This window comes from Eptatretus burgeri, chromosome 3 (assembly GCF_056783735.1).
Source record: "Eptatretus burgeri isolate ZD-2024b chromosome 3, Ebu_testis_v1, whole genome shotgun sequence".
Lineage (NCBI taxonomy): Eukaryota > Metazoa > Chordata > Myxini > Myxiniformes > Myxinidae > Eptatretus > Eptatretus burgeri.
Genome location: NC_140963.1, coordinates 33,837,569 through 33,850,068, shown reverse-complemented (window position 1 = coordinate 33,850,068; position 12,500 = coordinate 33,837,569). Strand labels below are relative to the sequence as shown.

At 41.9% G+C, this 12,500-nt stretch overlaps 1 protein-coding gene across 1 annotated transcript in view; it reads right to left on the bottom strand.

The window, feature by feature from the left end:
• Positions 1–12,500, bottom strand: part of LOC147029652 (uncharacterized) — a 443,651-nt gene that overhangs the window by 151,541 nt on the left and 279,610 nt on the right. Inside the window, exon 9 of the mRNA XM_085872860.1 lies at positions 12,028–12,119. Coding sequence (XP_085728986.1) covers positions 12,028–12,119 — 92 coding nt within the window. The remainder of the gene's footprint in view (positions 1–12,027; positions 12,120–12,500) is intronic.

Genomic DNA, 12,500 nt, shown 5'->3' with positions numbered 1-12,500 from the left:
CATACAAGTGCTGAAAAGTGTGGGGGCAAGTACACATCCCTGATGAACTCCAGTAACAACTGGAAATAAGTCAGAGATGGTACCACCACACTTCACAGCACTCTCAGTACCAGAATAGAGTTCAGACATCAGATCGATCAGTTTTGGTGGCACCCCACGAAGACCAAGAATCCTCCAGAAGACATCCCGATTCACTGAATCGAACACTTTACAGAGATCAACATAGGCTGCAAGCAGCCCCTGCCGAAACTCTCGTCTGCGTTCGGTGAGGACACGAAGTGCAAGGATACAGTCAATCGTTGACCTCTTTGGTGTAAAGCCTGACTGCTCTGGACGCTGGTGCTCAAGCAGATGGTGGCGAACCCTATCAAGAATTATCCGAGAAAAGACCTTGCCCGGCACTGAGAGCAGCATCACCCCTCGGTAGTTGTTGCAGTCTTGGCGATCACCCTTCCCTTTCCAGAGAGGGACAACAAGGTCCCTCTTCCAGTCAGTTGGGACGATGCCTGTGTTCCAGGCAGAGCACAAAACTGCATGCAACGACACGAGTGCAGCATTTCCACCAGCCTTGAGAAGTTCGGCATGGATGCCACAGATCCCTGGAGCTTTGCCCCGTTTCAACTGGTTCACCGCAGCACGTGTTTCCACAAGCGAAGGTGGACCACAGTTGAATCGAGGGTCAGCAACAGGGATTGTAACACCCTTGACGTCCAACTCGACAGCTGGGGGATCAGCCTGGTACAACCGCTCAAAGTAACCGGCCCAGCGGGCCTTCACTTCAGACTCCTCTGTCAAGAGCCTACCACTCTCTGCTCGAACTGCAGTGCTCCAAGGGATGGGCTTGGATGAACGTAATGCGCGAATTCCCCTGTAAGCGGGATGAGAATCACCTGTCCACAGGTGATGCTCTACCCCTTCACAGATTCCTCGCACATAGGCCTCCTTGTCCACCCTCATATATATATATATATATATATATATATATATATATATATATATATATATATATATATATATATATATATATATATATAAATATATATATATACATATATATATATATATATATATATATATATATATATATATATATATATATATATATATATATATATATATATATATATATATATATATATATATATATATATATATATATATATATATATATATATATATATATATATATATATATATATATATATATATATATATGCCTGGTGTTGGCTTCATCGTTAGAGTGTTGAGCTTGGCATCCAAGGATCCTGAGTTCAAATCCCATCAGCTTTGGAATTAATACCGGGCGAGGTTGACTCTGCCTGTCATCCTTCCAAGGTCGGCAAAGATGAGTGCCAGCATGCTGGTATACTGTGTTGGAGTGGCGACCCGTCCAGGATTGTGTCCAATAGCCAACGAGACTGCTTCGGCATCACCAGTGCTCTGCACAGAATATGGTCCCAATGGATGGACCGTCCTTGCTCTTCGTGTCCTCACCGAACGCAGACGAGAGTTTCGGCAGGGGCTGCTTGCAGCCTACGTTGATGTCTGTAAAGCGTTCGATTCAGTGAATCGGGATGCCCTCTGGAGGATTCTTGGTCTTTGTGGGGTGCCACCAAAACTGATCGATCTGATGTCTGAACTCTACTCTGGTATTGAGAGTGCTGTGAAGTGTGGTGGTACCATCCCTGACTTATTTCCAGTTGTTACTGGAGTTCGTCAGGGGTGTGTACTGGCCCCCACACTTTTCAGCACTTGTATGGACTGGATTTTAGGGAGGATGTCGGAGAGATCAAGCTGCGGTGCATCGTTTGGGAATGTCAAGATCACGGACCTTGATTTTGCAGATGATGCAGTCATCTTTGCGGAGACTTTAGATATCCTTTTGGGGGCCCTCGAGGTGCTGAATGAGGAGTCGGAGCCGCTGGGATTACGGGTTTCTTGGGTCAAAACTAAGATCCAGGCTTTCGGTGACATCTTGGATGCTGCTGTCCTGTCTGTGTCTGTTTGTGGTGAGGATGTTGAGGTCGTGGAGAGATTCACTTACCTTGGCAGTGATATTCATGTCTCTGCTGGCTGTGAGTCAGAGGTCAATCGACGTCTGGGTCGGGCATGGGGAGTCATGGATTCACTGGATCATGGGGTGTGGCCCTGCCGGTTCCTGTGCGGGAAGACGAAAGTCCGAGTCTTCAGGTCCTTGGTACTTCCAGTCTTGCTCTATGGATGCGAGACTTGGACTCTGACCAAGGATCTGAGACGGAGACTTAATTCCTTTGGTACCAGGTCTCTTCGGAGAATCCTTGGCTATCGCTGGTCGGATTTTGTGTCTAACGAGCGGTTGCTGAGAGAGACTCGGATGAGATTTGTTACCTGCATAGTCCGTGAACGTCAGTTGCGGCTGTATGGACATGTGGCTCGTTTTCCTGACGCTGATCCTGCTCACCAGATTCTCTCAGCGGGGGAGTCTCGTGAGTGGAGGAGGCCAGTGGGCCGAACACGTGCCTCGTGGTTGCAGCAGGTTGACCATCTCAAGGAGATGGGGATGGGCCTGGCATCTGCCTGGGGGATGGCCAGACGGAGGCCCCTGGAGTACCGGAGTAAAGTTGACGCAGCGACGCGCTGTTCTGGCACAAGCTCCCATACCTGACCTGGATGGATGGATATATATATATATTTATATATTGTTGTTCGTCTTTCAGCTGCTCCCTTTCGTGGTTGCCACAGCGAATGATCCGTTATGATCCGCATGCTGATTTGGCACAGGTTTTACGCTGGATGCCCTTCCTGACGCAACCCTGTTCGCCTCTTACGACACAGGGATAAGGATTGGGTTTCGCCATGATTACAGGCTGCCCTACACCCTCTCAGAGCGCGGCCCAGTGCAGAGTCCCCCTCCTCCAGCGATCCTCCAACCCAAGCCCCGGAGTAGCCGGATTACAGGCGCACGCCACTACGCCCGGTATATGTACATATATATATATATATATATATATATATATATATATATATATAAATATATATATATATATATTTGTGTCATTGTGTATATATATATATATATATATATATATATATATATATATATATATATATATATGTATGTATATATATATATATATATATATATATATATATATATATTTATGTATGTATATATATATGTATGTACATATATATATATATATATATTTATATATATATATATATATGTACATATATATATATATATATATATATGTACATATATATATATATATATATATATATATATATATATATATATATATATATATATCAGATGAAAATTTAGGATTTTAGAAATTTGACAAATTTGTTGACCTTTGGCTTATGTTGACCTTTTGACCTCAAAAACAATAGGCTTCTTGCTTATGTCAAATTCTACTATGTGAAGTTTCATGAAGATTAGTTTTAAATTGTTTCCTGTTGGCGATTGACAGACAGACAGACAGACAGACAAATAGATAAAATAACAAGCCGGCAGGCGACGAGGGATCTGCTAGGATCGAAGCGCTGGATACGATGCTTTTCATTCTGACCGATCCACTGACGAAGATTCATTGCCAAGACGTATTGGTTCACATACAATTGTTCCTCTGCCTGGCAAGATTTTTCCTATTGCGTATTTTGCCAACTGGCACTCCTCACAGGACTACCATTTGAAAAATAAAACCGAAATCAAAAATCGGCTTGAGTAAAATTTTCTAAATATCTCGAAGTGTTTATTTCCGAAGTCTCGTTTCTTCACATTCAAAACAGTAGGACAAGTATTGAAAATAGTGAACGTCGGTCGAGAAAAAGTATTTTTTCGAATTTTGCGTATTTCAGCCCTGACACCCTTCGTGATCGAATCTGGAAAAATGCTGCGGTTCAATTTTGTAGTAGTGATTAAACTCTATCCATACACCGAATTTGAACGTTCTGCCATCGACGGTTTCCGAGGTCAAGGTCACTTAACATATTCCCTGGTTCACCACCTTTCCGCATTCGGAGGGCTGCCATTCGGAAACTATGAGAGATAGAGGAACGTTATGCTGTCGTGATAACTGATGGGGATGCAAGGAATAGGCAGGAGTTGGTCCGGTCGCTCTACCTATCACAGAAGCCGCGCTACGTCAGTTACCGTTTGGGTTGTTAAAACGCGGTATTTCGGCCGCTGCATTGCAACGGGTGGTTGCTTAGCAACGAAACTCAAACGCGCAACTCCCAGCCCACACGGCACCTGTTCGCCAAGTTTCATCGAAATCGGTTTGCTGGTGTGTGCTGTGGAGCCTCGCGCTGCAGAGACACACACACACACACACACACACACACACACACACACACACACACACACACACACACACACACACACACACACACGGACAACCCGACAATAACGGATATCTAGCGAATCCCAACAAAATCGACTGACCAATATACTTGAAAAATCTTCAATTTTGCAAGTAACAAACAGGCAGATAGCAAGGGGTGGAAACATAACCTCCTTCACCTTCGGTGGTGGAGGTAAAAATATATTTATAACGTCACTCATAGCTCATACAACTCCCCCACCTCCTCCCAAACATGATTATTAGTAAATGTCATAATCTTAAACTGATCCTGTGCATCGACAAATCGCAGATGTGACCTTCCCATTGGCGTTATGAAGCACGAAGGTTTCATTAGAATACGGATATCTACAAATCTTAGGGCCTTTCACAGGCCCATATCGTTTGGAGTTTTTGCAATACAGACTGCATCATTTCAACTTTTTGGACAAGTTGATCAGGAAGTTATCCAACTGTTTCGTTGTGAAGAGGCACACCTCTTTCTCACAGATATACTTACAAGTACTTTTGGCTGCTTTAAAAGTTTTTTCAGTCATTTCATTCTCCAATCCTTATCTGGGAGCCATGAAATATGTCCAGGCCACCTCAAGTTACTTCATTGCTCGGTATTTCTGCACATGTGCATCAAGCAATCTGTGGCGGATTACGTCATTTCAAAAGTGACATATTGATTTGATTCCGGAACCAGACACTATTATTTTTAAAGTGATTCTTCACAATCACAGATAGGGCCAAAATGATATGTAGAACGATGTTTTAAAAAGTTCTGGACAGGTTATGACAAAACTTGGTGGAGGAGTTGAGTAGCTGAGAAGAACTATCCAATTAGATTTTGATTGAGGTCCGGATGCAGATCTGTAAACTGTTCAGCCTGGCTGAGGTATACGCTCTACCGAGAGCCCTTCTGGTTCTTCATTCTAAAAGCTAGCGTTCAATGACTTGGATGTTAAAGATCCCACAGTGCCTTTCACAAAGAATGGGTGAATTATCACCCACATCCCAGGCAAATTCGAAATTCCTTCTCACGTTGATTCAGTCGAACTTCAGGCCTCAACAACTGGTTCGACAAAGACTTTGACCAATACTATGGGTGACCCCACAAAAGGTGAGATTAATTGAAGACATTAAAATAGTACACATACACAAACACACACATTCATATTTCCGTACTACCATTGCTTCTGTCATTCAAAAAAAAAGCTAGCAGGGGAGAGCCATATTACTCTTGAGTTGTCAGCATTTCCAACAGAGCATGACCTACTTTTCTGACACCCTGTTAAAGATGCTTGGATGGCGGCCAATGTTTTGTTAATCTGCTATGTACACACGTCAAAAGCGGCTCGGTGCTCAATGCTTTCTTTTGCTGTGAAACGAGCTGTAGAATAGGATTATGTAATTACACATTTGCCAATCAGTGCTTTTTATGACTATTTGATTGCTGAGTGTGATATGCAATTGGTTTGTGAAAATTATGAATTCGGCTCTACCGCCAAGTATTTTCCATCACTGCCTCAAAATTGAGTGTTAATATTGTGCTCTTTGATGGCCCTTTTAGTCACCAGTCGTTACACAGTAGAATCGTGTTCAGGTTAAAAGAAGGTCTGCAATTTGGAGCCATGTTGTAATGCAACAGCACATCCAGGTTTAAATAATCACCATTAATTGTTTCCTTCTCCCTACCACCACCTCTTTTATTGCTCTTTTTGGCACTCTGTGGAAGCTCGTAGCAATTTTAAATTAACTCAGAACTTTTTAAAAAGTGCAATCAAATGTAAGATTAGAGTTGATTAAAAAAATAATCCTCTTTTTTTTGTCAACGAGGCTTAAAAGACTGTTGAGGTTTCAGAACCTTTGAAGATGACGTAGATCTTGGAGGTAATGTGGATAGCAGAAAGGGTGATGATACTTTCATGGATTAATGCAAAGTCGATATAGATACTTAAATAGATAAAATAAGGAAATGTAAGGCGCTGGGGATGGGTAAGAATAAGGAAAATATGGACTACATAATGTGAAGGGCAGTGTTTGAGCATGTGACAGATTGGAAGGATCTAAGGGTGGTTATATTCTGTTGGGGGGGGGGTGGTGTGGGGCTGGTGTGGGTAGGCGTTAAGCAGACAATACATTTCCTGGCAGCTATAGGTAAAGCTAGTATGTTTGTGGGTTATATTCACAGGGGTGTGGTGGGAGGGGATAAATTGCAAATTGAAAGAGGTTGTGTTAACACTGTATAAGAATTTAGTGAGACCTGATATAAAATATTGTATATAGTTTTGGTTGCTACATCTGAGGAAGGACATAGCTGCCAGAGAGGGTTTAGCATAGATTCACTGCATTGATTGTGGGCCTGGCTAAACGAAGCTATGAGGAGTAGCTGAAGGAGACATGACTCTTTACATGAGAAAGGAGGCAATTACGAGGGGATCTGATGGAGATGTTTAAGTTAATGAATGGTACAGACAAAATAAATATAAACAGTTTTTCAGCAGAATTGAAAGTGATGGGATGAGAGACCACAACCTTCGAGTAAGGAAGAAGACAGTAGTAAGGCAGAGGTCTTTCACTCAGAGAGTTGTAAATATATTTTTTAAAAGTCTCTTTGTAAAGGTCGTGTCAGCAGAAACAATTGATTGGTTTAAATTTGAGTTATATAGTATGTAGAAACACTCGGCATCGAGGCAGAGGTGGATATCGGCATAAATGGTGGGTATCTGAGGTATCGATCAGTGGTTGGATACATTTCATAATTGTGATTTCTCTGTGAAGGTCTCATCAAAAGGTGATTTGGCTGTCGGTGTTTGTTCATTCTTCACCCAACAACCGTGCGTAAGTCCTGCTCATGCGCACACCAAAGCGTCACCTCTGACCCGGAGGCATCGGACCGGCCACTCATGTAAAAAGACAGTGATTTTATGTTCAACATTGGTTAAGCATCAAACGGAGCCATCTATCCGGATTTCAGGTTCATTTATCCTCGTCAGGTTGGCATACCATGTAAACATCTAACCAATGATGACCAAAGTTGTTGTTTAAGAAGGAACTGATAAAAATGGATAAAAACAGGATATCATCAGGAAAGTGGATTATCATACTGACTGGTGCTCTTTCAATCTGTAATAGTGTGAAGATAGATGGGAGCTTAAGGATATGTCTCAGGCCGAAACACCTGAACTCTTGTCTGAAGAGATGTCCACATAAGATACCGGCAATAGACGAGCTGAACCCAGAATTCGCTGATGCCACAATATTATCGAAACTAGATGCCTGGGTTGGCTATTGGGCTGTATATCTGGATGAGGAAAGCCAGGATTTGACCACATTCCACACACGATCCGGGCACTCGTGCTTCAAGAGATTGCCTTTAGGGTTATGTGTCAGCCAATATCTGTTCCAGCAAGCCATGGACTGCATACTCGAGCATGCACCAGCCTGTATTGGTATCTCTGGTGATGTGGCAGCATCAGGACGAAGCAAAAACCAACATGAGCGCAATCTTGTGAACCTAATGAAAGTAGCACTAAGGGAGGGTCTAGTTTTCAACTCATTGAAATGTATCATCAAGACCGACCGTACCAACTTATTCGGCTCAATCTATAGCAAATATGGCATCTCACCTGCGACATCTGGAAGATGCCATCACCACAGGAAAGGTAGGCCTGAGCTGATTCATTGGACTGATTAACTATCTGTCACCACATATTCTGCACTCTGCGGATAAGATGGCACCCCTCCAAGATTTCAAGAAGAAAGGAGTGCCATTCCTGTGGCAGGAAAACCATCAGCTTGCATTTGAGCAATTGAAACGAATTGTTGACACAGACATATTATCATCAGACAAGGAGACAGTTTTGGAAGTGGATGCATCACAGAAGGGACTGGGTGCATGCCTTTTGCAGGATGACAAAGCCTGTTGCTTTCTTGTCACAAACTTTGACACCTGACACCAACTCAGTCCTCAAATTCGAACATCAAACGAGAAAATCTGGCCCTTGTTGCTGGCATACGTAATTTCCATACCTTCCTGTTTAGGAAACACTTCTCTGTATACACAGAACACACACTACTGGTCATGATAATCAGTAAGCCACTTTTAAGCACCCTTCCATGGCTCCAGCACCTTCTTGTGAAAATCCAAGGCTACGATTTTGATTCTGAGTATAAGGCTGGCTGTGAGATGATGCTATCACACAGCTGAGACTACCAAACCCAGAGAACAATGAGGAACTGCAGTTGTACACATGCATAGACGGTGTTGAGCTTGACAATGTGGATGATCACAATCACTTTGACCAGATTGATTTCAGCTCGAGGAAACAGGACAAACTCAGGGAGTACGAGAGAACCTTTCAAGCATTGCAGCAGATTGCTCACCGAGGTTGGCCTACTACGATTACAGAGCTCCCTATAAAGATCCTCATAGAGCATGGGAGGAGTCAATTAATTGATATAATCCTAGCCACCTGGGTTTAATTGATTAGGTGAGAGCTGATTAGTTATTCCCTCCATTCACAGGTGAGAGATGTGGGTGGGTCTTCGTTTTTCATTTATATATTGACTGCTTTTGACGTTTACATGTGGTACATGCTTGGAAGCCTCGTTGTTATGCATTTCTGTCTGCGCTGTCGCTGATGATTTGCCAACAAGCAATGAATCTGGTCTGGCAGCTGAAGGGGTGTGACGCATTGGGATTCTCATGTGTGTACTATTTGTGAATGTCTTTATAGCTGTGGAGGAATTCTGGGAAGGGTTTGAAACAGCAAAGGGCTTACCTTGGGTCGCCTTTCATGGTTGCTTTATGCAACTTCTTCGGCTGGAAGAGCATGGGAGTATATGTACACTCAAATTGGGGTTTTCACTTCTCCCTCCTTCTTGTGAGTTTTCACTTTTCACCCCTTCCTCGTTCATTCCATCTCTTCTTCTTAGTTATTTCGCTCTCTCTCTCTCTCTCGTGCTATTTCTCCATATACTTTTTCCCCACCCTCTCGAACACCCATACTCTTCTCTATACACTTCCCTTGACGTTTTCTCTGTTTTTTTTTTCTTTTCTTTGAAACATTTTACTCCTATAGCATATTGATAGATGCCCCTTCACTAGATTGTGAAACCTATTCAACAATGCCCTGTGCCGATAGGATAGTGCAGACATAGTGTACTCTCCTTTGAGCTGTCTATAGTATGGGTTCCATTTTTGATCCGACTGTAAACTGTCATTTTTAGTCCTCGCAGACAGGGTGATGCATCAATGAGTACATCAATCTTCAGAAGTAATATTAATATGGATATCACATCAGCAAACATTGTCTGATAAATGTTAAAGATCCCATAGTACCTTTCAAAAAGAGTATGCCATTTTCTGCTTTACCCTGGGCAAATTCTAAATTGCTGTCCGAATCCACTTGGTCGGTGGGAAAGGGGGGAAGCCATTAGTGGGGGGGGGGGCTGCCTCATTGATGCATCTGCTTTCCCAGAGAAGATGCTCTCTTAACAGCCAGGTACTGCAAAAGCACAAATTAGCTATCCCCCATAATTACAGCTTGTGTAGATTGACTGCATATATTTGACAAATGCATTTTGTCATTTTTCAATCCCCTTATTTATTACGAGTATCTGCAGTCATACTAAAATTCTAGCAGATCCCATGTGCAACGAGGGAGCCTTTCATGAAAGTAGATTATGTTACAGTATTAGAGTAAATGAAGAAAGCAGGTGCATTGAAAGCAAACTGTTACTACGACATGAAACACTCCAGAACAGCAGTTATTATTAATTATAAACCAGCCCTGAGCTTTAGGGTGTAATCGACACGTATGCAGTTTGAAACCCAAAGGAACAGAATGTAGCATGGGTAATCGCAGCAGCCTCGCGGCACTATTCCTTTTGATTATTTGTCGGTCCGTCGATCTACCGCATGCCTTCATAAAGATCCACTGCACACATGTTCAAGGACTTATAGATACAGGTGTTGCTGCAATCCATGTGCAGTGGATAGCAAGAACTCACATGAGTGGCTCTTTATCGCTTACGTCGACGTTTTCAGAAGACTCTTGTACTGGATAGATAATTTTTATTTTATTTAAGATGTCACACCATGGTCGTTTCTTTTGACACGAGGAACAGTGTTCTTCACAAGATGTAAGGCCTTTATGTGAGCCACTTGACATGCTGACCCCATGCCATGAGTGGCCAACTCAAAATTGATGGGAGAAGCTTTTTGATTTTTGGTCTGTCAGCATCCAGTGCATTGAGTCAGTGAGGGGATGAGCTTGTGTGTTTTACCTCCACCAAAAGAAAAAAATATGTAGCTATAGCGATACTCTGTTGCAGGACCTTGAATCGTGTGAAAAATGTATTAAACCTTTTAGTTTACAACTTAGTGAAATAGGTCTACTTAGAAGGTAGAGGAATGCAAGACTCTGTTAAGGATAGTGTCAGACTGCTTTGACAGACAATTTGAATGACAGGTTTTATTAAATGAAGTTTGACAGAGGTATGCTAACTGCCATGGGAAGTAAAGTATGGTGGACGTTTTGGGCATTGCCAATTCGTCAAAGGAAGAACTCCTTGCTCTGACAAAGGGTTAACGTCCACAATGTCAGCGGTTACTTTGTTTCACACTGTGGTGAGCATATCCAGTACCCTATACCTTTTCCAACCTCAGGTTAATAAAATGAATTGTTCTATTTCTATGGCAGACTTTGTCAAACTTCGGTCCAATACATGAAAATTCTCAACCGAGGCCAATAATCCACAAGTATGGTATACATAAACCGTGTTCTGTAAGTAATATTGTTTCGAAACAAAGGCTTTTTCTTGAATGGAAGCTATAATTTAAAGGTTCTTAATCAGACCAGTAGTAAATCTGCATCATCACAATGAAACACGTCAACTCAACAGATGTATTTTTTATTTATTGTATGTCTACTTCACCACCAACATTATCGAGGTCTGGCTATGTTGCTGATGCAGTGCCCCTCATATATAATAGCAAGGAATTTTGACTTTGGCCAGCTCAAGAGGAAAGCAACCATGGGGTCTTGAACATCCACCAGAAAGCATTATATAGGTGCAGTTAGACAACCAGAAAGCAACTATGTTTTAGGGTATTGCATCATCGATTTTTGCATGGTTAGACATGGCTCCAGTGCTGTCTGTGATTGGTCAGCCAGGTCTGGTTAAGTTAACTCACACAATATAAAGTCTGAAGCAATAGGCATTAACTATCGCAAGCAAATTAGATGAGAATATAAAGTTTTGTTAAGGGTAGACCGTCTCACCATTTTGGTAGTGTTGTGAGTTGTTATTCCCAATTACATCTCTACATTTATACCTTACATGTTGATTGTGAGATTTAAAATATTACCAGACTAGTAAACAATCAATGAAGTGAAATGAGCACGAACAGGCCGAATAGTTTATAATAGTCAGGAATACCTCAATCAGAAGTGCATGCCACTCCTCTGTTACATGAGATTTTCTTGTTCCTATGAAAGTTAAGCCACAAGTGTAATGTGGTGATTTGAGTACAATCACAGGTAGGCAGGAAATCAATTACATACAAGGGGTTTAACTGAGTTAACATATACAATCGCTTTGCAATCAACATCTTTAAATGATCACCAGCAAGAATATGTTAGAAACTGCACAAAGTATCCAATTTAACAAATTTACAACCAATAGGTACCTTGGTCTCCCGCGTACATTCCTTTTGTCTATCTTTTGGCTGGAACAACTCTGGATTTGAGGAATCGCGGCCAACGAGCGCCTCGGGACGTTCTACACACAAACCAACGCCAAGGATGTGCAAGACAGGTTCATAATTCATTTCTCGTAAACATTCCACAATTCTACAATTTAATTGCTAAAACTTTACATAGACATGGTCATTTAGCTTGATTCACATAGGAATGTGAATAAATCACATGCAGCACAAAGACATCAGCAGACATCAATGTACGGTACTTCAATGGGAATTTACAAGGATATCGGAAAACAATGTACAAATACATATAGTCAATGTATGGGATTGTAACCTGGGTTCTGAGCATCATGGACATTGATTGGTTCAGATGATAGCATTAAACAGACCAAGCTGTTCTGTACCACTTTCTATTATAACATACATATATAATTAAAAAGTAAAGAAAGCAAACATGT